Source organism: Microcebus murinus, chromosome X (assembly GCF_040939455.1).
Source record: "Microcebus murinus isolate Inina chromosome X, M.murinus_Inina_mat1.0, whole genome shotgun sequence".
Lineage (NCBI taxonomy): Eukaryota > Metazoa > Chordata > Mammalia > Primates > Cheirogaleidae > Microcebus > Microcebus murinus.
In genome coordinates this window covers 98,510,683-98,538,613 of record NC_134136.1, presented here as the reverse complement: position 1 = coordinate 98,538,613, position 27,931 = coordinate 98,510,683, and the positions used below count along the sequence as shown (strand labels likewise).

The following is a 27,931-nucleotide window of genomic DNA, read 5'->3' as shown; positions in this document are numbered from 1 at the left end:
CTCCATAAATGTTATTATTGCTGTTACTCAGTCTGATTCAGTTAGACACTTCTTCCTTTGGAAAGATAGGGGGAATAACTACTTGTCTTTTGGCTTCAGTGTTTAACCTGAACACTACATATTTCCAAGAAATATGTATTTATATTCTCCAAGAGAATATACCTGAACACTACATATTTCCAAGAAATATGTATTATATTCTCTAAGAAATTACTGCTATAACACAGTGTGGTAATAAAACAGTGAACTTTATTGAGAAGTTCCAAGCATCATGACTTGAGGAAGTATTTCAATTCTGTTTATCGAAATACTTCAGTTTGCCAGCTGGATCTGGGATTATCTGTTAAAACAAAATAGCAAATTAATCACTTTAAAAGGCAAAGTACATCATCAGTAGTCTATATGTTGACTAAAGAAGATAAAGATTATTTTTGCATATCAAATTCTATCATATATATTTAAGAAAAACTATATTTTTCCTATCTACTAATTTCAGCTATTCCAAAAGAAATCATTTATTTGTTTATAAATTAACATCTGTACTCAAGCACCCCAAAATTTACTTACAGCTCTTCTTTCGGCCACCAGGCTTTCATGGTATCTTCAGGTTTGATCTAATTAAATCAAACACATTGAGAGCATGGCTACAGATGTTAATATATTTTTTAAATCATTTGCTGATAAAATGTTGGTATGCCACAATAACCTGAAAAGGGGATGGTGTGTTCATTAAGGATTTACTAAGGTCTAAAATGCAACTTTTTAGGATAATCTCAAGCTGCAAAGTAAAAAAAAAACCTCATATATATTAAGCATTACTGCTAATAATTAGTTAATGAATAAAAATACTCTCATGGTCTAAGAGCACAAGAGTATTTAGAAACCTATTACATTTAAAAAATTTCTTCCAGGGGCCGGGCATGGTGGCTCATGCCTATAATCTCAGCACTTTGGGAGAATGAGGTGGGAGAATTGCTCGAGGCCAGGAGTTTGAGACCAGCCTGGGTAACATACTGAGACACTGTTGCTGCAAAAAAATGAAAAAAAATTTTTCCACTATAATTTGACCTCACAATTAGCTATGTTACTTGCTAGTAAATATGTAAAGTAAACCTATCTTTATATATAAAAAATAATATAATCACTGTATTCACTGATTTTGAACTAATTTCTGATGGGTTTACAAAACAGCTTTGCCTTTGAGGTCAAAGTTAATGTTACAATAGCAACTTACTCATCTCTACATCCATTTGATGGATCTCAAAGGAAATTTGAAGCCATACATTATTTTGAGCACTAGGTAATTTAAACTATAGATTAGTCATTAGTTTACATTTATTGGCTGTGAGGCTCACAGGTAGAAATATGAATCAGAAGCTGCAGGCATAAAAAGTAGCTTAAGAAGCCTTAAAAAGCATTTCTCGATAGATCTTCAAGGTATAGGGCACTTCCCCTGGAGGTGTAGCAAAACCAACTGTGACTGATAAATAACATTACGTAACACTAATTATAGAATTGTGCTAGGTATCTAAGTCCCAACAGATCAGTGAGATCTTCCAAGAAATACAAATTAACTATGAAAGACATTACAGGATGAATAGTATACATTTCAGAAAACATGTTGACTTGATTAACTTTTGGAGGCCACAAACCCCTTTTGAGAATCTGATGAAAACAATCTGATTCTCCCTCCAGAAAAATGCATGTGTTATCATATACTGTATATGGTCATTCTTTTCTATTTTTAATTGACAAATAATAATTTTATATATTTATGTGTCTCATCATTTTTTCAACAGACCTGCTATTCAAACTATTATATAGCCATACAGTATTTATTAGTTAACAACATAGCCAAAGTCCCTGCCCTTGGAGTTACATTCTAATTCTAATTTTAGGTTGTGGTAAATGCTTTTAAAAACAGGTTGATGGGGCTAGGTGCTGTGGCTCATGCCTGTAATTCCAGCATTCTGGGAGGCCATGGTGGGAGGACTGCTTGAGGCCAGGAGTTCAAGACCAGCCTGGCAACATAGTGAGACCCCATCTCTACAAAAAATAAAAAAAAATTAGCCAGGCATGGTGGTGTGTGCCTATAGTTCCAGCTACTTGGGAGGCTGAGGAAGGAGGACTGCTTGAGCTGAGCCCAGGAGTATGAGGTACCCCAGCGTGAGTAACAGAGCAAAACCCTGACTCTAAAAAACCCTGACTCTAAAAAACAAAACTAAACAAAATAGGTTTATGGGATAGTTCCTGGGTGGGGGTAAAGTGGTGACAAAAGATTTCTAACATAACATTTGAGCTGAAATATGAGTAAAGAGAGGGAGCCAGTAATGCAGAGAGCAATGCAGAAAGAACAGCAAGGACAAAGGACCTCAGGCAGGAGCCAGCTTAGCATGTTCAAGGAATGGAAAGGAGGCACACCTGAAGTTATAAGAGTAACTGTCTACTTCTGATTGTCTATGGCTAATGGTACTTTTTTTTTTAAGTTTATTAAGGACAAAAATCTTAGGAGTCTATATTTTTCTATTATCTTAAGGTAACAATTTCCTCCTCCAATGCTCTAGTATTTTTCAATTTTCTAACTACAGTTTGGGTAAAACTCTTGATTTTTAGAAGATAAAAATGTTATTTCAAAAAAGGTTCAAGCGAATTTCTAAATTGTGTTTTGGCTAGAGACTACTACAAGGGCTGTTTATAAATTATATAGCCTCCCTAAATGAAAGAATATACCTGTTTCAATCTTTTCTTTCTTCATGACATGGAAAGAATCATTAGTTTCAGTATTAATTAAGCCAGATTTTCTCAAAAGCTTTTTATTACATATAGAACAGTTTTGCTTGTCACTGTTTTCTTTGCTCACAATATAAGAAGAAATTCCATACATGACCTCTAAGGCCTACCAATCTCCACTCTGCCTTTCTTGTTTTTTTGGAATTATATATTTCTCTGGATATTTGGTATTAAAATTCACAGCATTAAACCCCAAATTCTGCTTTTTCCAGTTTCAGCTACTCTTCCTACAGTCAAAAGAATGTCTGTACTCTATGATTTCTGCTTAGCAATGTTTACTTCATTTACAAAATCAAGACAGTTGTATTACAAGGAAAGATTATCCTAAGGTTGGCTTTTTTTGGCTTGAGCTATCCCTTTAACAGAAAAATCAATATGACTTACTGTTTCACTACCAGGTTTCCAGCCAGCAGGGCAGACTAAAAGGAATAAAAATGGGCAAAAGATAGTTTAAAAACAGAGTTCAGTTCTCTTTAGCAACTCTTGACTTTTTCTATTTCCATATGAAACCAAAATTAATAGACTATATTAATAAGAGTATTTCCAGACCACTGAGCACTTGACTTCTGTTAGCTTGCCTACTCGTACCAAGGAATTTTAGTCATGAAGCTTAGCAGCAGACAGCTCATCTATTTTCATTTTTACCAATTATGTTTAATAACATTTATAATGTAAGAAATCAAATTGAATGTCCCTCTAATCCAGTTGGAAAGTTTGGGAATCTGGTGAACTGAAAGTCCTGGGCACCGCTAAAATTCCTCTGAATTTACATAAACTTCCAGTAAGCTTGTGTACTACCTATCTTGTGGTATTTTGTACTGATGCTGTGGTTCACTGTTTGTCAAGAAACTTTAGGATATATCCAGACTCAGTTACTATTTTAGCAAAATGATGAACTGATAGATTACCAGAGTGTGATACTGAGTAAGCCTGAGGATTACATTATTACACTTGATCTTAGCCAAAAAGTCAAGAAGCAATTGAGGATTACATTATTTTAAAAAGCTAAATCCAATAATGTAAACATGCAAATAAAACCCATGTTACTAAATATTGCCAGATGGGCACATGCTAAGTTTACAGAAACATAATTTGAAAAATTGTAGTAGCAGAAACTTTTCTCTTTGAGCTTATCAAAAAGGACCATGCAGATAATGAATGCTTTTTGCATATTACTCAGTAAGCAGAAAATATTAGAGATATTTTGTTAAAAGCACTTTAAATTATAATTTGGTCTGCTAATAATTTATAAATAATCAGAAGACTTTGGAACCATCTAAATTACTTTTAGGATGAGAAACCAACTAATTATGCTGTTATCTCTCAAACTAAGATATCAAAAGGTTAGAAGGGAAGGGTACCTTCTCCATGTTTGTCAGTGTACTGGAATGCTTGAACCAAACGTAGTGTCTCATCCACCGATCTACCCACAGGAAGGTCATTCAGAGTAATCTGTCTAAGGATTCCCTTGTCATCAATAATGAAGAGACCTCTGCAAAACACAAGAATGGTAGAGGTGAGGCCATTTCTTCTCAGTTAAGACAAGTATTAGTTAATGTAAATTTCTGTACCATCCACACAGAATGATGCTATACAAAACAACATGCCTACTTTACTGGTGTATACATACACACCCCCCCCCCAACACCCACCGCCCCATCAATCTAGTATATAATTTGGGATTGTCACTGCTCAATTGTACCCTTAAAAATTTGTTTTTGGCTAAGAAATGTACTGTAGTATTATTTATGGTTGCTTAAGATAATCTGATTTAAAAAACTATGTGCATGTGTTATTTTGAAAATAAAAAAATAATTAAAAAGAAACTATTGGCTCAAATAAAATAAAATAGCTAGTATCAGGTAATTTTACTTGATTAATGTTTAAATAATTCCACATTTTAAAATTGCCTCAGTTTTTTCATACTCTTTGGGGATTAACTTAGTAATAGACTTTATTTATTTGGAGCAAAGAATCATTTTATATTGATTAAAGGTAGAACCTACAATGGAAATATTATATTCAATAACTTCTATAAGCCAAATGACATACCTTTAAAATATATAAACTTGATATTAGTCAAAAGGCCAAGAAGTGACACAAAGCACTTCTTGCAATCAGCAATATAACAAAATTATAACTGTTTTAGGCTAAAATTGCCCTCTTTTCAAATAATTCTATTAACATTTGTTAGCTCAAGTAACCTAGTGAGAGCTCCTGGGTAAAATATTTCCTTTTCTCACTCCGAAAATATAAGTGTGCTAAATACTATGATATTTGTTTTTAGAAAAAACATTACTAGAGTCAGTTTGGAAAAAGGAAAAAGAAATGAACAAGGAGTTGGGGGACCTAGGTTCAAGTCTGTGTTCTGCAATGAACTACTTATATAAATTTGGCAAAGTTCATGGAACTCCAGAATCTGTCTCTTTAACCTATAAAATGACAGGGTTAATGAAAGACCTCTAAATAATCTTCCAGCTCTAATAATCTATGACACTAACATACTTTAAGTAGGGCTATTGTAAATTAACATAGTTTAAGTTTAGCAATTTAATTATTTTTAAGGATATCTACAACATTTTTGCAAACAGAACGAAATAATATTTCATGGTCAAAACTTGTATCTTCTAACTCATAAATAACATTCATTTCTTTTTTTTATATATTTAGATTCAAGCCTTTATTTTGTTTAAATAAATCCCAGCTTTTGTTAGCTTAAAAAATGTCACCTTTACTCCAATATGTCAAAGGAACTGGGTACTAGATTACTACAAAGTTCTTTTTCCAGAAGACCTTGTAAGATAACATAGGAAGAAATATTCAGTACTGTAAATTCTAGACTGTGATAAGTGACAAATAAATTTACTAACACTGGTAATTTACATGGAAATCAGAGAAACAGTCAATCTAACATTACATTTCATTCTTTTTTTTTAGACAGAAGTGATTAAACATGTATATTCAAATTTAAATTATTCATAAAAAAATTTTTGATGTGCTATATCACCGTTGTTTCTTATGCTGGAGACTCAGACTTGTGGGGGGAGGGGAGGAAAGGGCATTTATTGAAACCTTAAAATCTGTACCCCTATAATACGCCGAAATAAAAAAAAATTAAAAAAAATTTTGTTAATGGGAGGTGAACAGGTGGAAGGGGGGAGAAGGGGAGGGGCACACACTTTCATGGTGGGTGCAGGGCGCACCACTTGAAGACTAGACACGCTTGAAGCTCTGGCAGAGTGGGGTGGGGAGGGGGGCAGGGGCAAGATATGTAACCCTAACAATATTTGTACCCACAGAATTTGGGGAAAAAAAGATTTAAAATACTTTGATTTATCATAAATTTGATATATGATTTATCAAATTAGCAAAACATTTATTTCTAATAATGCTTGAAGCTAATGCCACAGCTACTGTAGTTATGAATAACATTCATTTCAAGGAGGATTATAAATATACTTGGATTTGTCATAATGTAAAACCACTGAAAGGTACCTAAGAGTGTGGCCTGAGTCCTCTAGATATACACCATAGTCCTTTGAGATCTGATGGTTCAAGTCTGAAAGAAGTGGAATCTTTATTGGCCCAAGTCCTCCTTGTTTTCGAGGGGTATTAATCCTGTAACAGAAAACTTAACTCTCAGCTAAGTAAACAGCATATATTAAAACAGCACTCTTTCTCTGCATATGCATGTGCATACACACAAACACACACAATACATTCATTCTTCCTCTAACAAAAACAGGCTAATGTACTTTCTATTTTCTTGCTTTCCCCCCCACTTAATATATTCATGTCCTTTAAACATTAAAGATGAATATATACAACACATTTTTAATGTACGGACATACTGATGCTCTCCACTTAGGACAGGGCTACATCCTGACAAATCCATTTTAAATTGAAAACACTATATGCTGAAAATGCTCGTAATACCCTACACACCCATTGTAAAGTTGAAAAACTATAAATTGATCCATTGTAAGTTGGGTACTATCTGTACTATATTTTACTAATCTCTACTGACAGACATTTAAACTGTTTCCATTTTTTTTGCGTTTATAAACACTACTGGAAACATCCTTGTATTCTCATCTTTTTATACTTGTCTGATTAATTTCTAAAGTGAAACTGATAGATCGAAGGATATGTACTATCATAAGCATAACCTAAGAACTGTGATCACAAGACAAATCCTTGAGAGAGGCAGGATACAACTGGATGACATTTTAATATTCTGAGACAAAGAAACACAAAGTCCACTTGAAGTAGTGAAGGAAGTTATAATCTCAGATGTATCAGTCCTCAGATTTAAGTACAGGTTGAGTATCCTTTACCCAAAGTGCTTGGGGACAGAAGTATTTTGGATTATTTGCATACTTGCAAGTTAAGCATCTCTAATCCGAAATCCAAAATGTTCCAATGAGTACTTCCTTTGAGTATCATGTCAACACACAGAAAAATTCAAATTTTTTTGAGCACTTTAAATTTTGGATTAGGGATACTCAACTTGTATTCTGTAACTGGAAACCAGGAGATATGAGCTGGTACCCCAATGGGAGGGCACTGACATAAAAGCTAGAAAACAGGGCAATGGCCCCAGTTCTAACATACAAGTAGAAATCTCTGGTTGGTATAAAACCTATTCAGCTGAGAACATATCCCCAAATTCTCTTAGAAAAGTAATCCCAAATTATTTGGGATGACACTTTTTCCTTGGTGGACATGTGTTTTGATCCTAGGAAGATTTAGAATTACTATAGAAATAATGAAGTAAATTAAGCCTATAGTTTTAATATTTTTATATTAAGAAATAATTGGTATATATTTATATGTTATTTGTAATGTTTAAGAGAATTTGGCACATTAGAATTATAAACTTGTTTCAATTTGTAACTTTTACATTAATTTTTACAAATTACTGCTTGAAAATTATAAAATCTGAGTTTGACTTGCTATACTAGGCAACTATGTGACAGAGAAATGGTATATTTTAAAGGTTTTTTTTCCTTCAGATTAAGGTTACCCAATTAATCATAATAAAATAATCATATAATCCAGTGGCTTGTGGTATAGAAATCCTATCTATTGCATTTAACTTTTCCCTCTCATTTTGAAATGTCCTATAAAATCCTTAAGCATTTTTACCATGACTGAACTAGCAGCTTTTTGTATTACTCATATAAATCTATTCCGGAAATGTCTGGTAAATGACTATATTCCTATCATGTTAGGAGTTATCTGCCCATGATTTAAGAGTAAATCCATTTCTTTTTCCTACAAATATAAGTGTAAGGTACTGACCAGGCCAAATGGGTAAACTGTGAATCAACAGAGCATGCTACCACTTCAGTATTTATGGATCTGAATTCTTCAATTCTATCACCAAAAGCGATGATTTCAGTTGGACACACAAATGTGCTGAAAGTTAAAAAAAATTCATTATTCTCAAAATAAGCATATATCTGAACTTTCAAATGACTTTTTACAGATACCTTTAGTAAATAAAAATGCACATTAAGAACAATTTTATATATGAAACTTCCAATATTCCCTTCTCCCTTATGGTAGTACCTGCACCATTTTATTAGCTTTTATTGAATAATACCTTATATAGTGTTTTACAAAGTTAACATCATTGCACTATTTTTTTTTTGATACATTTCTATACCAACTCTATGAGCTAGATGCATCTGTCTGTATTCTGGAGATGAGACAGTGTTCTCTAGTCCATCCCTCCCCACCTCTTTTTGAAAAGGTCCTTTTCTACCTCATCTCCCAGTCCTGGGCAGCCAGGGATTTTACACCTTAATACCCTTATATTGTCAGAAGGGTATGTTTAGAGAATATTACCTGGGGCAGTATTTTCAAACCATGGTAGGGACTCCTTAAACCTGTTTAATGAGTTCCGATTAACATTTAAAAAAGTAAAATATGGCCAGGCACGGTGGCTCACGCCTGTAATCCTAGTACTCTGCGAGGCCAAGCCAGGCGGATTGCTCAAGGTCAGTTCTAAACCAGCCTGAGCAAGAGCAAGACCCCGTCTCTACTATAAATAGAAAGAAATTAATTCGCTAATTAATATATATAGAAAAAATTAGCTGGGCATGGTGGCGCATGCCTGTAGTCCCAGCTACTCGGGAGGCTGAGGCAGGAAGGATTGCTTGAGCCCAGGAGTTTGAAGTTGCTGTGAGCTAGGCTAAGGCCACAGCACTCACGCTAGCCTGGGCAACAAAGCGAGACTGTCTCAAAAAAAAAAAAAAAGTAAAATATAATAGAAAATATGAGAATACATTGTACATAGTATAGGTAAGTTATGAAACATATGTATACATAGATGCATATATATGTTTGTGTTCAACAGTGGTATTCAAAAATATTTAACAACCTTAACTCATAGTTGGCTTTAGCTCTGGAGGTTTCTGAAAGGGACCAGGTAGAAGGGGTAACTTGGAAAAGAAGGTGTGGAAGTGGCTATTTACCACCTGGTATGGAAGTTTTTCAGTATTTTAAGGAGCATGGCTTTGTTGGTACATATAGACTGAAGAATGATATTCTATATGTGTGCATGTGTATTGGGTGGCAATGAAAAATATATTTTCTACTGTGAGCCATGTTCAAAAAAGTTTGAAAAACATAGATTTAGGGGACAAGTTCCTACCAGAGCCCAATACAGGATTCTAAAATGTTTCAGTTGTTCAAGAACATGATGGCCATGTACAAGCAGACAGTTCTAATCTAGGAATATGTCCCAGGAAACCTGGGCTACAATATGTATTTTTAATATTTTCTAAAGGGTAGGAATGGTCAGTCTCTGCCTTCCTTCGTATTATCCAAGAAATACTACCTAGAGAAACATTTGCCCAACTTCTTAATGAAGACAGAGAAAAAGTTCTGGCAGAAAACTGAAGGGTTATGTTTGTAACTTTCCTCCTCATAGACTGTGGCAAATGCTCCAGAATTCTTCCTTTTCTAGCCAGGCCCAGTCCAGCATTACATAAAAACAGGAAGAAGCTATCTTAGCTCCTTGTCCTAGAAAACCATTGCTAATCTCATGCTCCAATTAGGTATGTCTTATTCATTATGGAGTTTTAAATAATACTAGAGAAACACAGAGCATATTTTTCTGCTGTGTTAGACTAATTTCAAAATTCAGAGTTAGCATTTGTTATATACATTTAACACACATTGTTAACTTTCTGGTTTTATAACATTAATTTGGAAGGCTTATCATTTTTTATATCTATTAAGATTTTTACTTCTGGTTTCTAATAGAAATTAAGTTATACTTTTTAGTTAACCAAGCCATAGTACAAGTTGATTAGAAAGAAGTAGGTTATTACTAATTTAAAAGACTATATATTATGCAGATTCATAACTTGTTTTAGTCTCAAAGTACTAATTTTTGGGACTTCTTCCCATTTGGCTTAGAGCAGGGGTTGGTAAACTTTGGTTGATAGGCCAAATCCAGCCTATTTTTTTATGTAGATAAAGTTTCAATAGAACAGAGCAACATGCATTTGATTTATGGTTGTCTGAAGCTGCTTTGTGCTACAATGGTAAAGTTCAGTAGCTACACAGAGATGATCACAAGACTAAAATACTTACTATCTGGCTCTTTACAAGAAAAAGTTTACCAACCCCAGGCCTAGAAACAACCTATAGGAATGAGCTTAAGTATACCCTCCCTGCAAGTTTAAATTTTATCTACATAGTTTTAGATTAGTTCTAATGGAAAAAGGCACAGTGGCAAAGATAGAAATATCTTCTACTGACTTTTTGCAACCAAAAAATAAATTTAAATATAAAAAAAGTAAATGTTGGAGTAACTCTTTATTGGTCTCTTTTCACTTTCATGGGATTTGAAAAACACTCAAAATAGTGTTTTGCAAAATAAAATTAAATCATCAGTGTGAATAAAGCTGTAAGAATATTTACTGAGTCAACTTTCTGACCATCTACAAAGATGCTCACTGTTGCAGAGTTAAAGAAACCCTCAATAACTGTAACATATTAATAGGTATTATTCCTTAAGCAGTATATAATATTTTCCAGAAAATGTTCAAATCCCAGGAAAGCAACAGATGCAGTAAAAATAAAAATGACAAAACCATAGTTAAATGGTATCACTAGATAAAAGGGATTATTAATTTTCTAGTTAACAGATATGTTAAACAGAATTATGGCATAAGTGTTGCTATTAAATGCTTTCTAAAATATTATCAGTCCATTTACTTGCCTTAGTAGGTATAGTTTAATGAACATATTGTAGCTTTCCTCTAACTATTCCATTATAACACAGTCATGTAGATATATAAGTATAATGTATTGAGGTCATTGTGTTATGACTGAAATATATAGATGTTGCTCTTTTTAAGAGCCAAGGGATGAATAAAGTAATTTTTAACTATTTCATGTTCTTGAATCATGATTGATAAAGACTGGGTTTTATCAGCTGCTATTTACATGTATTACTTACAAATCAAGTGGATAGAAGAAAAAAACCAAGTATTTCCCACGATAATCAGTTAACTTGAGCTCCTTAAATTCACCATTTATCACAGCTGTTCCTTCCCAATAAGGTGCTGACTTGGAAACTAAGAAAGAAAAAGACATGATATTCTATAATACCGAGAAAGTTGGTGGAATGGCAGAGGACATCTTTAGAAAATCAGTAAAACTTAGGGCTTCTAAACCTTTGGATCTTTTTGGCAGTCTGGGAAGCTTATAGATTTCTTAGAATAGTGTTATTGAACTCTAAAGTAATACATAGAATTACAAAGGAAACAAATTATATTTAAATTCAATTATCAAAGTATTGAAGAACAGATTGGTGGCCGGGCGCAGTGGCTCATGCCTGTAATCCTAGCACTTTGGGAGGCCGAGGCGGGTGGATCATTTGAGCTCAGGAGTTCGAGACCAGCCTGAGCAAGAGTGAGACCCCATCTCTACTAAAAATAGAAAGAAATTAGCTGGACAACTAAAAAATATATATATAGAAGAATTAGCCGGGCATGGTGGCACATGCCTGTAGTCCCAGCTACTTGGGAGACTGAGGCAGTGGGATTGCTTGAGCCCAGGAGTTTGAGGTTGCTGTGATCTATGCTGATGCCACGGCACTCTAGCTGGGGCAACAAGAGTGAGACTCTGTCTCCAAAAAAAAAAAAAAATAAATAAAAAAAAAAAACAGATTGGTGATATAATAATGCATGTGTTCTTTTATTAACACTTTAAAACCGTAAGATCTAGCAGTGATCTAACTACCTAAGATAACGATGAGTATAAATGATGTTTTCAGATACCTGCAAATAACCAGAATGTAGCATGAAAATTTCTGGGATTCTATTGGTGACAGCTATAAGCAAGTACTGCTGAAGCTAGTGTGGTTTCTTGCTGACATTCATAATAGGAGGCAATGCTAAGTTTCAGTTGGGCATGAGTGAAAATATACTTTTTTTTTGGAGACAGGCTCTCATGCTGCTGCCCAGGCTAGAGTGCAGTGGCGTCATTATAGCTCACTGGAACCTCAAACTCCTAGGCTCAAGAGTTCTGAGTAGCTGGGACTACAGGAGTGTACCACCATGCCTGGCTAGTTTTTCTGGTTTTTGTTTGTTTTTTTGGGGGGGTAGAGATTGTGGAGGGCAGGGTGTCTCGCTATGTTGCTTTGGTTGGCCTCAAGTGGATCTCCTTGTCTTGGCCTCCCAAAGTGCTAGGATTACAGGTGTGAGCCACCATACCCAGCTGACCTTTTTTTTCTATTCATGCTCACAGACCCCTTACATTCTACTCCTGCACTAAACTCTACTGGATACTTCACTATAGCCCCTACAAGTTATCAATGTCCTACATTTCAAATAATTAGATTTTTCTTTCTCTAATGGCAGTCTTCCAGACGTACTTATTTAGTTTGTCCAGCTTCTCATATATACATGGAAGACCTGCTGTAGATGAGGCAACACTCAAGGAGGTGGAAATTTGCAAACACATCAGATGAGAACTGAATCCCAGAGCATGGAATAATTTTCCTAGAGAGCACTGAAAGAGGAGACACCCTTGAACAAGTTTCAAGTTACCTGATGGAAATTGAACAGTTCATGCTGCTCTCTTGTAAAGGTACACTGTAATTCTAGCCAATACACTTTGATAATAATGTACCTTCACGCTCTGTTAACACATTCAGACAGCACTTATACTTTAAGAACCATTACATACATTGAGGTTAATACTTGCTTTCAAGTTTGACTAAGGTTTCTAGAAAGCAAGGCTTATACTTTTGTATAACAGCTAGCCAGCATTTATGGTCACTCTGAAAATAGAGACAAACTGAATATGAATTTCTCTGTGAAGTTAATATATAACATGTGATTACTTATCTTAGCCTACCTCATATAAGAATCCTGATCTGATTAGGCAAAGGCCAGGAGGGAGAAACACATAGCAGAAGGATACTGAATTATATATGCTTTATATACATTTCTTAAAATGCTACTCAAGTGAGAGGTTATAATAATTATAATGATGTTATAATGATACTCCTTAATGATGTTAGTGTATTGGGAAAACCATATCTAAACATTGATTTTGGAAATGTTGGGTTCTTAAGAACTGCAGTTACTTTGCTAAGACCTATAAATGGAATCCCCAAAGCAACCCCATGCATCTATTAAGAAACAAAAATTGTCCTGAATATAAATTATATAATAAACATATAAAGATTCTGGTATAGTCTGAGCAAGAATGAGACCCCGTCTCTACTAAAAAACAGAAAAAATTAGCCGAGCATGGTGGGGCATGCCTGTAGTCCCAGCTACTTGGGACGGAGGCTGAGGCAGGAGGATCACCTGAGCCCAGGAGATAGAGGTTGCTGTGAGCTAGGCTGACGCCATGGCACTCTAGCCTGGGCAACAGAGTGAGACTCTGTCTCAAAAATAAAAAAGATTCTGGTAAATGCAAATAAGGATAAAAAAGAATGTTTAAATCCTCTGTCTTTATAACACCTATCAATTTAACTACTGTTAACATTTTTCTTTTTGTTTCTTAGCCATCCATTCATTTTTCTGGGAACTACTGTTAACTTTTTGATGTCTGTCTTAGCAGTCTTTTTTAAACACACAAATTTGGATCAAGTTGCACTCCCCTTTTTTTTCTCTTTAAAGGAAACAAAGCATGAACAGTTTTTCATGTAACTAAAAATTATTTGAAAATATGGTCTTAATGGCTCCATAATATTCAATTTTATGAATAGAAGTTCTTGTATCTTTAATTCTAGATATGCCTACATATGACAGAGAAATGTAGCAAGTAACTAAAATTTAAAAAGTTTTGCTGGTAAAGGGAAAGGTATTATTACTACTATTTTCTGCTTCCATAAGCAGTTTCGAAGTGCCTGTATTTCCTAAGGGAAATATATGTAATATCAGTAAACACTTAACTGGCTGACATATTTCAAAATGTCTTCCCAAGCAAGTAAAACCAACTGGACTTGGAAATACTCATTTTAAAAGTGAAAGACTGGTTTTCTAAAAAATAAAAAATCCAAAAGTCGCTACCTTTCAGCAGGAAAGAATTGGAAATGTTTTGGGAGGCAAAACAGTTTTTTTCATTTATTACTCCCACCCCATCCTAAGTCATAACAGCATTCCATTTAACTCTGGAGATTCATAACTTAGAAGCATTACTTTTTTATGGAATACTGGCAAGGAACATGCTGTAAAATTGAACCACAAAAGCCAAATACACTCCTATGGACTGTCAATCTGTAGGAAAAGCAGGTTACTGCAAAGCTAGCAAGGGACAGCTTTTATCTACAGCTGGTCACTTCTTTTTGGCTAATTTTAACATCCAGATGCAGCAGGCCACAACTTTCTCAGTATCTACTTAGTCTGACGTGTCATTCCTGAAAGTGGCTATTAGCTTTGGACACTGGAGAGAAATGTAAATAATCAAAAACCAAATTGGCAGGACATAAATTTGCCACGAGGTTTATCATCAACCCAAATGCATTACTTCCAACCCCGTTTCTTCCCTGTTTCTCTTCAAAGTACACCCTGTTACAGGTTCTTCACTTCTGAGAAACATAAAGAGTACCCATTAACTATACAGGTTTTGGGGAAAGTGGCTTTTAATTATAATCTTCTTTATAAGATGCAACAAAAAAAAAAGAAAAATGAAACGTTTGACCCCCCCCAAGCATTTTGTTTAGCGACTTTTCTATTTAATCAAACTTTCTGTGAATCGTTATTCAACCTATCAATGTATTCTTCCCTGAAATAGTACTTGAAAAGAGACGGGACGTGCAGCAGGCACTTTGTGATGTTTCAGGAAGTGTTTTAGTTTGCACAACATCCTCGATGCCCGCAAGCCCGAGACTAGGGCCATTCTTTCTTTCATCTGTGGCTTTTAGAGTAACCACAACCTCTTCCAAAATCTGACTAGTGGAAACCATCCCTTTCTTCACAGCTAGAATCTCCCTTTATCCTACCCCCTCCCCCTCTTGGAGAGAACCACGCCAGCCCAGAGCCCGGAGGCAGTCCAAGGGGTGCCGCCCAAGCCCCGGCCCCAGGGTGTAACCAGTGTACACGTGTCTCCGGGCTCTCTCCACCCCCACCCCACCCTTGACGGGGCACCACCTACTCTTGGCTTTGCTTAGGTGCAGGGAATGGTCTGCGACCGAAACCCGGGATGCTTCCCCCGGGTACACTTGTCCACCCGCGTAGAAGTGGCACTCCTCTTCGCGGGTCCGGGGCCTCTCTTCTGCCTCCAAGCCCCGCAGAGGCCCAGCCGGCAGCAGGAACAGCAGCAGCGGCAGCAGCAGGAACTTTCGGACCCGGCCAGGGACCGGCATCGTCGCAGCTAGCAGCAACGGGGGAGCCTCCATGACCACACGAGTGCAAAAACGGGTCCCTCAGTGCGAGCGCAGCTTCTCCCGCCGCCAGGCAGCTACAACCGCGTGCACGACGCCCGCGCGAGCCGGGGCGCGGCCTCGCGAGACCTGCCCCGCCCCCCGCTCCGCGCCCCGCCCCGCCCCGCGCCCCGCCCCCCAGCTCCGCGCCCTGCACCCCGCACCCCCGTCCCCCACCTTCCCGCTCCGCGCCCCGCCCCGCCACGTGGGCACCAGCCCCACCTCCTCGTCCCCAGCCAGCTTTTGCGCCTGCGCCCCGGGGCGGGCCAGGGCCGGAGTATCGCCCAACTCTGCAGAGGTGTCCAGGGCTCGCACGGTGCCGCCCTTTGCACTGTTTTAGACATCCTTCCACGCCCATCTCATCCACAAAGCCTCACCATGGCACACCATCCACTCAAAAGCTGGAACTTACCTATACGCCTGTGAACGGCTTGCATTTTATACTTCTAATAGACTTTTTTTAGAAAGTCACTTAAAATTTTAAATTGACACATAATTGTATATATTTATTGGGTGCAATGTGATCTTTTGATATATGTAGCCAATGTGGAATGATTAAATCATGCTAATTGACATATCCATCACCTAGTTTACCTATCATTTTTATGGTGAGACATTTCAAATTTACTGTCCTAGTTATTTTAAAATATACAATACATTATTATTGGCTATATTTACGTGGCTGGTTACCAGAGGCTGGGAGGTGGAGGGGGAAAGGGAGGGATTAGGGAGTTATTGGTCAAAGGGTACAAAGTTTCAGATAGGAGGGATAAGTTTTGAGATCTAATAGTCATTTACTCATTTTTTTTTCCTTGAAGTGATTTGTGTGAACAGTGCCATGGCTCCCCTTTCTAGTTGCAGCCCTTTTAAGTCCTAGGAAAACTTCTCCAATAGACAAGGGTAAACAGGTAGTTTTTGGTGACTTATGATTGTGTCTCAAAGATGTCTATTTTTTTTTTAAATCAAGACTTGAAAAGTTCCCAGAAAACCTTTTCTCCCAGCACAGTGTTGTTCCATTCTCTGACAATTGCCCCATCACCCACCCACATAACCTCTCCCCCTTCCTCCTCACCCACTTAAAGCCCTCTCCCCGCTCCTCCGCCCCCACCGTGGGCACCGCCCCCTTCCCATCGGCCACCTGGTGTTTGCGCCTGCGCACTGGGGGCAGGCCAGGCTGTCAAGCGTCCGCCATCTTTGCGGAGACCCTCTTGTGGTGTCACCTGTAATTGCCCTCCTGCTCACCCACCATCAGTACTGTTTTAGACCCTGCTTATCCTTCCATGCCCACCTTTTCCACAAATCCTCACCAGTGACTGGCCTCCCGCACTCAGCACTGTTTTAGAGCCTCTCATCCTTCCACATGTAGCTCTGCCACAAAGCTATGGAGGTAACCGGCCTTCAGCCCTTAGCACCGTTAGACCCTTTCATCCTACCACAAAGCACTCCTCCTTCCCAAAGTGAAAACTAACCTTTTTGCCTCGACTGGCTTGCATTTTATCCCTCTAACAGTTTTATTATTTTCCTTGCAGTGACCTGTGTGAACAGTGCCATGACTCTCCTTTCTAGGGTTAACCTTTTTTAGGACCTCGAAAAACTTGGAGAAGATCTAACCTGAAAAGCAGTATCTCTAGACTGTTTCTTATCTTCTAGCAGGGAAGGATCTACAGGGCGAACAGGCAGTTTGGTGACTTAAGCCTGTCTCAAGGTGTGTGTTTTCCTTTTTAAAATCAAGACTTGAAAAGTTCCCAGAAAACCCTCTCAGCACATTGTTGTTCCATATTCTGACAAATACACCATCAGCCACCCATTTGCTAGGATGGGAGGTGAAGACACAGCATACAACAGAAAGACAGGAGCCACCAGCAGCCTATATGCCCCCAGGGTCCCCTCTGTCTTCCTGTGAGCTCCTGATATCTTTTCTGAATCCCGCAGAAGCCATTCTAACAGTCTGTTTTCCTTTGTTTGACCATCAGCTCCCTTGGGCTGACATCAATTTCTAAGTCCTCTTTGTTTCCCAAAGTATCTGGCACACAGTAGGCGTTTGATGTTGCAAGCACTTGATTTCTAAATAACACCTACTATTCCAAACAGCCTGTCTCAGTTTCAGGTTGCTTTCACACATTATATACTTGCTCCTTGTGACAACCCTTTGTGGCAGATAGAAAAATTTCCCCTTTCTAAACTCATCCCTCACCTTAGTTCTGTCCATTGTATGCTCTGCTTTCTGCTTCCTGTGGGCAAGGGATGAAAAAGGTGAAGCCATCCCCCTTCTGCCAAGGGAGGTAGAGCAGGTACTTACCCATTACATTGTCCGACAGCTCTTCACTTTCTGGGGGCACATAGATAGGAGGCCTGGGACGAGGTAGCTCTCGCTCCCATTCTTCTCCTTCCCTGGCCTCCTGTTCTACATGAAAGGGGAGTGGAGCCCGGGGGGCTCGGGACTGAGTTCCAGGGATTCGGTTCAGGCCTATGCTACGTGGTCGGCTTCGGTGATCCATGGTGACTGTTAGACAAACAGCCACAAACCTGAGTGAATTTCAGGCCCTGAGCTGGGCCTCTAAGTTTGGACTTGGGAATGTAAGCTTAGAGACAGTGTTATGTCTCTTTGCTCTGGGCTAAGGTGAGATGGTCTAGCTGGCAGCAGGGACTGCCCACCAAGTGGGCCCCAGTAAACCTCCTGCCCACTGGAGAGACTGACCAGGTTGGCCAGCTCTAAGGTACCTCCTGTTCATCCTCAGCTCCACTGGAACCCCTTGGCAGCTGACATTCTGGGTGGTAGTTGCTCTGAATCCTTCCATCCAATGATATTTGTGCAGACATTGTGCTGTCATAGTGACATCAACAAGGAGGCTTGAGGTGGGGGCCTTGCCCTCGAGGCACTTAACATCCAGCTGGTGTCAGTTGCCCATATTAATAATAAAAAACCATCAGACACTGAGGGGTGGTTCTGAACCCAGGATGTACCTCAGAAACACTTGGGGAGCTTTAAAACATTCAAGTGCAGGGACCATAGCCCCAGACATGATGATTTAACAGGTCCTTGCGGGGCTCCAGTTGTCTTTATTTTTATAAATGGGCATGTCTGGTTAAGAACCACCGATGGTGGTTTAAGAGCACAGGTTGTAGGGTAAGCTGTTTTTAGGTTCAAATCTGAGCTTTGCCGCCTATTGGGCTTGTGGCCTTGAGAAAAGTATTTAACCTCTCTGGGCCTCAGTTTCTTAATCTGCAGATGAAAGACAATAATAGTTGCCCCGCGTTGTGAAACTGGAATGATAGAATACATGTAAAGCCTAATTTTGAATGTGGGCCAGACCTAGGGACTCATTTCTAATGAATATGGCAAAAGTAATGCTTTATTACTTCTGAGGCTAGGTCATGAAAAGAATAGCTTCTGTCTATCTTGCACCTGGATTACTCATTCTGGGGGAAGACTTTTTGTCCAGTTTTTTTATTGAGAAAAAATTCACAAAACATGATTTTTTTTCATTTTAAAGTGTATAATTCAGTGGTTGCTAGTACAGTCACATTGTTGTGCTTTATGCTCACCACTACCTGATTCCAGAACATTTCTATCACCCCTCCCCAAAAACCCCATACCTATTAATCACTCCCAATTATCCTCTTTCCCTCATCCACTGGCAACAACTAATCTACTTTCTCTGTCTATAGACTTGCTTAGTCTGGATATTTCATCTAAATAAAATCATACAGTATGTGGCCTTTTGTGTCTGGCTTCTTTTAAGCATAATATATTCGAGGTTCATCCATGTTATATCACATATTGGTGATTCCTTGCTTTTTTATTGTAGTAAAGTATATATAAGATAATATTTACCATTTTAACCATTTTAAGTGTGTAATTTAGTGGCATTAAGTACACTCACATCGTTGTACACTCATCATCACCATCCTCCAGAATTATTTTATCTTCCCATTAAACACTAATTTTTGATTACTCCCTCCCTGCCAGGCCCTGAAAACCAACATTCTACTTTCTGTTTCTATGAATTTGAATACTTTAGGTACTTTATATGAGTAGGATCGTATAATATTTGTCCTTTTGTATCTGGCTTCTTTCACTTAAGCTTAATGCTTTCAAAGTTCATCCATGTTGTGTGTATTGGTACTCCATTCATTTTTATGGCATAATAATATTCCATTGTTGGATATACTAGTTTCAGTTATCCATTCATAAATTAATGGATATTTGAGTTGTTTATACTTTGAGAATAATGATGCTGTGAACATCCATGTATAAGTTTTTGTGTGAACATATGTTTTCAGTTCTGTTGGATTTATATACCTATACTGGAATTGTTGGGCTCTATGGTAACTCTATGTTTAACTTTTTGAAGACCATACCATTTTTCATTCATATCAGCAATATATTAAGGTTCTAATTTCTCTACATCCTCTTCAACATTTTTTATTGCCCAGTTTTTGCTTATAGTCATCCTAATGGATGTGAGGTTGTATCTCCTGGTGGTTTTGATTTGCATTTTCCAAATGATTAATGTTGAGCATCTTTTTATGTGCTCTTTGGCCATTTATATATCATCTTTGGAGAAATATCTACTTAAATCTTTTGCCCATTTAATAATTGAGTTGTTTTTATTTTTGTTGAGTTGTAAAAGTACTTATATATTCTGGATACTAAATCCTTAATCAGATGTATGATTTGTACATATTTTCTCCCACTCTGTGGGTTGTCTTTTCACTTTCTTGTTAGTGTCCTTTGATGCAAAAGGGTTTAATTTTGATGAAGTTCAAGTTATATTTTTGGTTGCTTTCGCTTTTGATGTCATGTTTAAGAAGCCATTGCTTAATTCAAGGTCATAAAGATATACACCTATGTTTCCTGCTAAGAGTTTTGTAGTTATAGCTTTTATATTTATGTATTTGATCCATTTGAGTTCATTTTTTTTTTTTTTTTTTTTTGAGACAGAGTCTCGCTTTGTTGCCCAGGCTAGAGTGAGTGCCGTGGCGTCAGCCTAGCTCACAGCAACCTCAAACTCCTGGGCTCGAGTGATCCTTCTGCCTCAGCCTCCCGGGTAGCTGGGACTACAGGCATGCGCCACCATGCCCGGCTAATTTTTTATATATATATCAGTTGGCCAATTAATTTCTTTCTATTTATAGTAGAGACGGGGTCTCGCTCTTGCTCAGGCTGGTTTTGAACTCCTGACCTTGAGCAATCCGCCCGCCTGGGCCTCCCAAGAGCTAGGATTACAGGCGTGAGCCACAGCGCCCGGCCTGAGTTCATTTTTGTGTATGGTCTGAGGTAGGGACCAGGAACACTTTCTGAGCACTCATTATGTGCCACTGTCTTTGGGAGGCAGCAGTAACAAAACAGACATGTTCCTGCTATTATCAAGCTAAAATTCCAGTGATGCTCACAAATATCAGTCAGTGGTCTTATAAGTGACTATATGTAAATTGACTTGATTATACAAAGTTTCTGACCTATAATGGGGGCCCAGAAAGTGTGGGGACTCTGGGAGAAGGGCATACAATTGTATGGTTGGCAAAGTTGCAATATTGTTTTGGGGCTCGGTGATATGGAGGAAATCCCCATCTGACATTGTCATGGGGATATTTGCAGGTTCCTTGGGAGACCTCAGAGTGTAGGCCCATGACATATCCTGTATCTTTCCTCTGGCCACTTAGACTATTTTTACTCCCTAGGCCTTTTTTGGCCCACCTTTGTGTTGGAATCCTTCCACCCCTCTGGGTGGCATGCTTAGTTACTTTTCCTTTTAAAACCATCTCAGGCCACTCTCTTTTATGTGATCCACATTTATTCCCTGGAAACAGATTTTTCTGCACTTGCTGGGAGTTCAGTTTACATTCAAGGCTGCTATTTTATTGTCCTTTCTGCAAGGAGCTTCTCCAGGCCCAGCCTCTACACTTTTCTTTTGTGAGTCAGACACTAGTCCCTGTGATCCTTAACCTTCAGGAGATATAAGTCAAGCTTTCTGAAGCTTTTTGTCATTTGCTTGAGGTAATGGGGAAGCAACATTTGTCCCTTTCTCATTTCAGGAGAATTCATCTACCAAGTTGTGTGAGCATTCAGACAGCCTTTGGAGAGATCCATGTGGGAAGAAACTGACGCCTCCCACAAACTACCAGAACTGCCTTGCCAGGCTTGTGACAGTACCTCCTTAGAAGTAGATCTTCCAGCTCCAGTCAATTCTGATGTTGCAGCCCTAGCTTATATCTTGGCTATAGCCTCATAAGATACTCTGGGCCAGAATCTCCAGATCAGCTATTTCTGAATTTGTGACCCACACAAACTATGAGTTTAATAAATATTTATTGCTGTTTTAGACCTAAACAGTAAAGCTTTAGTACAGTTCCTGGTAAAAAACATTGTTACTCTCCTTATTCATATTAGAAAATATCAGAGTCAGTTTAAAAAGTAGTAGTTCAGAAGATTAAAGGTGGGCTAGTGTGCTCAGGAAAGGCTCATAAAGCAGAGTCATGAATGGTTGTCTTACACTGTATGAACATTTAAAGTAGCCCTTAGACCAATATGGAAAAGTTTTGCTGCTTTATCATTTGTACATGTAGGCAGGATTCAGTAGTGGGAAAGGATGGAAGAAGGGCAAATTTCAACATGATTTTCACTTTAATTTACATTTGTTAGAATGAGTAAGAAAAGAGTGCCTAATGACCAGAAGACTCTCTCAGACATTTCTCACAAGCCAGGGACATGTGTTTTTCTACAGTAATCTTTTTAAAAAGTCTTATAAAATCTTAAATCTGAAGAAAACATAAAAAAAAAAAAACACTTTAAAAAAATTGGCCAGGTATGGTGGCTCATAACTGTAATCCTAGCACTTTGGGAGGCCAATAAGGGAGGATTGCTTGAGGCCAGGAGTTCAAGACCAGCTTGGGCAACATACTGAAACCCCATCTCTGCAAAACAAATAAGAAAAATTAGCCAGTCATGATGGAATATGCTTGTAGTCCTAGCTATTCAGGAGACTGAGGCAGGAGGGTCCCTTGTGGGCAGGATTTTGAGGCTGCAGTGGTTTAAGGAAAGCGGATGAGCATCCTAGTGGTCTAGAAAACAGTAGGATAGAAGTATTGACATTGGCAGGGATAAAGTAAACCCCAGGATCTGGATGAATCCAGGGATTGTATAACATGAGTCACCCTCTTAATTTAAAAGAGGAGGAAATTTGAACCTAGGAAAGGGTACCAAGCTAGAAAATGGCAGAGCTTGGCTTTGAGCTCAGATGTTCAGACTCCAGATTCCTTGTTGCTCCAGTGGTCTACTCTTTTTGCAATGCAGTCTTCAGGTTTGAGATGGATAGAATTTTGTGTTTGTTTTGTAAAATGTGAGAACCTCATCATTTTTTGCATTTCTTTTTCCTTTGTAGTATTTTATTTTTTTGAGACAGAGTCTCACTTTGTTGCCCAGGCTAGAGTGCCGTGGCATCAGCCTAGCTCACAGCAACCTCAAACTCCTGGGCTCAAGCGATCCTCCTGCCTCAGCCTCCCCAGTAGCTGGGACTACAGGCATGCACCAACATGCCCGGCTAATTTTTTCTATATATTTTTAATTGGCCAATTAATTTCTTTCTATTTATAGTAGAGACAGGGTCTCGCTCTTGCTCGGGCTCAGGCTCAGGCTCAAGGCTGGTTTCGAACTCCTGACCTTGAGCGATCCTCCCGCCTCGGCCTCTCAGAGTGCTAGGATTACAGGCGTGAGCCACTGTGATCGGCCTCCTTTGTAGTATTTATCAAAGTTAGTAATTATGCATTTCTGTGATTATGTGATAAATGTCCATTAGGCTATAAACTCAACGATGAAAGGGACCTTGTCTGTTTTGCTCATAGAAATATTCTCAGTAACAGTTAAAATGTCTGGCAATACTATATTCCCAATAAATAACTACTGAGAATATTAATGAGAACCTGATCATTAAGGGGAGGTAGGAGATCCTTGTTAAGACTGAGGTCATTTGCAGGTGTATATATTTTATGAAATGGGGAAGAAGGGAAAGATGGAGAAGGGAGAACCAAGAAAACAGGAGAAAGTCAAGAAAAAATCGAGGAAAAACAGGGTTAGGAGTGAAAACTATGGAGTGGGGAGCCATAGAGAGGAGGGAAAGCCAGTATCCCTTAGTCCCATTCTTCTGTGAGTTGTTAGGGTACCTGCAGACCCTGCCACTTGTGTGCCTGCTGAAGCTTTCTCTGAGTTACTTGCCTCCTTGTTTTTGGAGGATCAGCTCCTGTGTGAACTTCTCTCCTACCTTTCAAGCAGAGGTTTTTAGACTAGTGGTTTTATCAAGGAGCTTCTGTTCTTTCATATTTAAAGGGCTATGTAAAAATTACTAGAAGTATAGGTTGTGCTTAGCTGAGAAGTCATTATGTGTTATAATTTCCAGCCATGGCCTCTCAAATAGTCCAGTTTTCTGAAAGCTTTTGTTATTTGCTTGAGATAGTGGAGAAATCATTCTTTTTTTAGGAAAAGTCATCCACCAAGTCTTAAAAGACATTCCAGCATCTTCTGGAGAGGCCCATGTGGGAAAAAACCACTTTGGAAGCAGATCTTCCAGTTCCAGTGGATTCCGATGACTGCAGCCCTGGATAACATCTTGACTACAGCCTCATGAGATGCTGGGCGGCAACCTCCTAGCTCAGTTGTTTCTGAATTCGTGACTTGTACAAACTGTAAGTTTGATACATGTTTTTTATTACTTAATTTTGCAGCTTTTTGAAGTAGAATTCATATACATAAACTTTGCTATTTTAAAGTGTACAGTTGAGTTTAGTATTTCTACTGTTATTTAATAATTACCACTCTTTCATTCCAGAATGTTTTCATCACCCGAAGATGATACCCCACACCTTTTAGCAGTCACTCTCAGTATCCCCTATTCTCTATTACCTGACAACTACTAATCTATTGTCTGACTCTATGGAGTTGCCTATTGTGGATATTTCCTATAAATGGAATCATATAATATATGGTCTTTTGAGAATAGCTTCTTTTTTTTCTTTTTTTTGAGACAGAGTCTCTCTTGTTGACCAGGCTAGAGTGAGTGCCTTGGCGTCAGCCTAGCTCACAGCAACCTCAAACTCCTGGCTCAAGCAATCCTTCTGCCTCAGCCTCCCGAGTAGCTGGGACTACAGGTATGCGCCACCATGCCCGGCTAATTTTTTTTTTATATATATATTAGTTGGCCAATTAATTTCTTTCTATTTATAGTAGAGACGGGGTCTTGCTCTTGCTCAGGCTGGTTTCGAACTCCTGACCTCGAGCAATCCGCCCGCCTCAGCCTCCCAGAGTGCTAGGATTACAGGCGTGAGCCACCGCGCCCGGCTGAGAATAGCTTCTTTCATGCAACATAATGTTTCAGCGTTTATCCATGTTGTAACACATGTCAATACTTCATTCCTTTTTATGGGTGAATAATATTCTATTATCAAGGTATAACATATTCTGTGTATTGATCAGCTGATGGACATTTAGATTGTTTCCTTTTTTGTCTATTATGAATAATGGTGCTATGAATATTTGAGGATAAGTTTCTGTGTGAGCATATGTTTTCAATTATTTTTGGTATATGCCTAGACTGGAATTGCTGGGCCATATTTTGTGTTTGACTTTTTGAGTACCTGCCAAAGTGTTTTCCACAACTGCACCATTGAACCCCAGCAATGTATAAGGGTTTCCATTTCTCCAAATCCTTGCCAACTCTTGTTACTGTTCTTGTTTTTCATTATAGTCACCCTAAGAGTGACATGGTATCTCATTGTGATTTTGATTTGCATTTGTCTATTGACTAATGATGTTGAGCCTCTTTTCATGTGCATTTTGGCCATTTGTATATCTTCCTGGGAGAAATGTCTATTCATATGTTTGCCCATTTTTTTTTTTTTCCGAGACAGAGTCTCGCTTTGTTGCCCAGGCTAGAGTGAGTGCCGTGGCGTCAGCCTAGCTCACAGCAACCTCAAACTCCTGGCTCAAGCAATCCTCCTGCCTCAGCCTCCCAAGTAGCTGGGACTACAGGCATTCGCCACCATGCCCGGCTAATTTTTTGTATATATTAGTTGGCCAATTAATTTGTTTCTATTTATAGTAGAGACGGGTCTCGCTCTTGCTCAGGCTGGTTTTGAACTCCTGACCTTGAGCAATCCGCCCGCCTCGGCCTCCCAGAGAGCTAGGATTACAGGCGTGAGCCACCGCGCCCGGCCTGTTTGCCCATTTTTAAATTGTGTTGTCTTGATTGTAGAGTTTTAAGAGTTCTTTGTTTATTTTGGATACTACAACCTTATCAGATAAATGATTTGGACATACTGTATACTTTCTCATTTTGTGGATTTTTTTCACTCTTTTGATACTGTCCTTTGAAACAAAAAGATTTTAATTTTTTTTTTTTTTTTTTTTGAGACAGAGTCTCGCTTTGTTGCACAGGCTAGAGTGAGTGCCGTGGCGTCAGCCTAGCTCACAGCAACCTCAAACTCCCGGGCTCAAGCAATCCTGCTGCCTCAGCCTCCCGAGTAGCTGGGACTACAGGCATGCGCCACCACGCCCGGCTAATTTCATATATATATATTAGTTGGCCAATTAATTTCTTTCTATTTATAGTAGAGACGGGGTCTTGCTCTTGCTCAGGCTGGTTTTGAACTCCTGACCTCGAGCAATCCGCCCGCCTCGGCCTCCCAGAGTGCTAGGATTACAGGCTTGAGCCACCGCGCCCGGCCAAGATTTTAATTTTGAAGATTTCAAATTCAGTTATTTTTTCTTTGGTTGCTTATGCTGTTGGTATCATACTAAAGAAATGATTGTATAATACAAGGTTGCACATAATCACAAGTATTTTTCATTCTAAGATGTTTATAATTTATAAATGGGAGAAGTTGATTATGAAAAGGGAGGAAGGAGAACCTAATTGAAGCCCAGGATTCTAAGAAAGTCTTGTAGTACTGGGCCTCTGATCTGAGTCAGAGAGCCACTGCATTCTTTATAGATATTCCTTTGCATAATAAACAAGAATAGGAGAGAAGTAAGGAAAAGTAATGATAAAGAGGAATATGGCAGAGAAAGGGAGAACAAAGGGGACAGGGAAGAATACTGGGAAGTTCTGGTGAAGGCAATCTAGTGTCCCTTTATCTCATTTTTGTAGGTGTTGTCAGGGTGTACACAAATACCCCACATATGTGACTGTCAGGTTTTTCTGGACCCAAATCCACCTAGTTCTTAGAATTTTCATATTGGCTTGTCTCCAGTATGATGTTATCCATACACTTTTAAGCCTGCATGTTTAGTATTGTGGGCTCTCTTAGGATGCCTATATTGTAAATTTAAGGACTCCTTAAAAATTTGATTTCACTGTAGTTTCACACATCTAGTCAGCATGACCGACCAACGTGGGTAATGCTTCATTTTGGAGAACACTAGTTTCTCATGTTTATATTTGTTCTGCTATTTGTATAGCAGCATGTCAGTCCTCCAGACTCCACACGCTCCACTCCAGTCCAGGAAGCCTGAGCTCAAGTTTGTGTGCTAGGTAGTGGAGGTACCTTGAGTGGTCTGTCCACTCAAATGGTATATAGGCCCCTAGTCGAAGCTGTTGAACTTTCACAAGGACTGGGTGCTTGTTGCTCCAGAGCTTTTGACATATTGACTCTATGGGATTTTAAGTCCTTCCTCTCAGAGGCTGCTAAGTCCACTATGTTCTATGGGAAATATACAGGTGAGACCCTACAGGCTGAAATGGGATGCTTTCATTTAAGCATCATAGGTGTCAAGTATGGCACCATTGACTCCTGTCTCAGAAGTTATCTGCCCACATGTTCCCAGCCACTTCTTTCTTTCTTTCTTTCTTTTTTATATTTTGTGGAATCTGTTGCTGGAAAATTATTGTATTCCTTTGGAGATATCATATTTCCTTTCTTTTTCATGTTTGTTGTGTCCTTACATTGATATCTGTTCATCTGATGGTGTAACAGCCACTTCCTTCAATTTTTTTGGATTGGTTTTCACAGGGGGAAGACTTTTTTCCTGAAGTTGTGTGTATCTACAGGGTTGGTTGGGTAAGGCATTTTAGCTTTGATTCTGGATGTGTGCAATAGTGTAGTCTCTGTGTAATTTCTTTGGCTGTAAACAGTGTCAGTGGTGTCTGTGGTTTCCTTAGTGGCTTAAGATGTAGTTGTTAGTAGTGGCTGTGGTGAGGTTTTGCTGGGGATGGGGACACCAGGTGGGTCAGTCCTCAGGTCCCAGTG

General features: G+C 38.7%; 1 protein-coding gene and 1 long non-coding RNA gene across 4 annotated transcripts; one reads left to right on the top strand and one right to left on the bottom strand.

Annotated features, from left to right (window-relative positions):
* Positions 1–229: 229 nt before the first annotated feature.
* On the bottom strand, positions 230–18,474 carry PRDX4 (peroxiredoxin 4). 3 transcript variants are annotated; one of them, XM_012784606.3, is made up of 8 exons: positions 15,424–15,781; positions 11,270–11,387; positions 8,095–8,211; positions 6,286–6,408; positions 4,152–4,282; positions 3,175–3,209; positions 568–614; positions 230–340 (listed from the first exon to the last, which is right to left on the bottom strand). In XM_012784606.3, exons 1-8 carry the CDS (start codon positions 15,665–15,667, stop codon positions 337–339), a joined length of 819 nt encoding a protein of 272 aa, XP_012640060.1. In that variant the 5' UTR covers positions 15,668–15,781; the 3' UTR covers positions 230–336. The 3 variants fall into 3 exon arrangements, with proteins under 3 accessions (XP_012640060.1, XP_012640063.1, XP_012640059.1); XM_012784609.3 differs by lacking the exons at positions 568–614; positions 15,424–15,781 and adding an exon at positions 17,991–18,474; XM_012784605.2 differs by lacking the exon at positions 568–614.
* Positions 16,865–22,014, top strand: LOC105882355 (uncharacterized). Its single transcript, XR_012916054.1, has 3 exons — positions 16,865–17,078; positions 17,345–17,396; positions 21,731–22,014. It is a non-coding gene; the product is annotated as an uncharacterized LOC105882355 (long non-coding RNA).
* Positions 22,015–27,931: the final 5,917 nt, after the last annotated feature.

Excerpts from the sequence above, each read along its gene's own strand:
- PRDX4 (XM_012784606.3), bottom strand. The coding sequence starts at position 15,667 with ATGGAGGCTCCCCCGTTGCTGCTAGCTGCGACGATGCCGGTCCCTGGC. Across the intron at positions 11,388-15,423 it reads GCACCTAAGCAAAGCCAAGA|TTTCCAAGTCAGCACCTTAT; the intron begins GTAGGTGGTGCC and ends TTTCTTTCTTAG. Across the intron at positions 6,409-8,094 it reads CAGTTTACCCATTTGGCCTG|GATTAATACCCCTCGAAAAC; the intron begins GTCAGTACCTTA and ends TTTCTGTTACAG.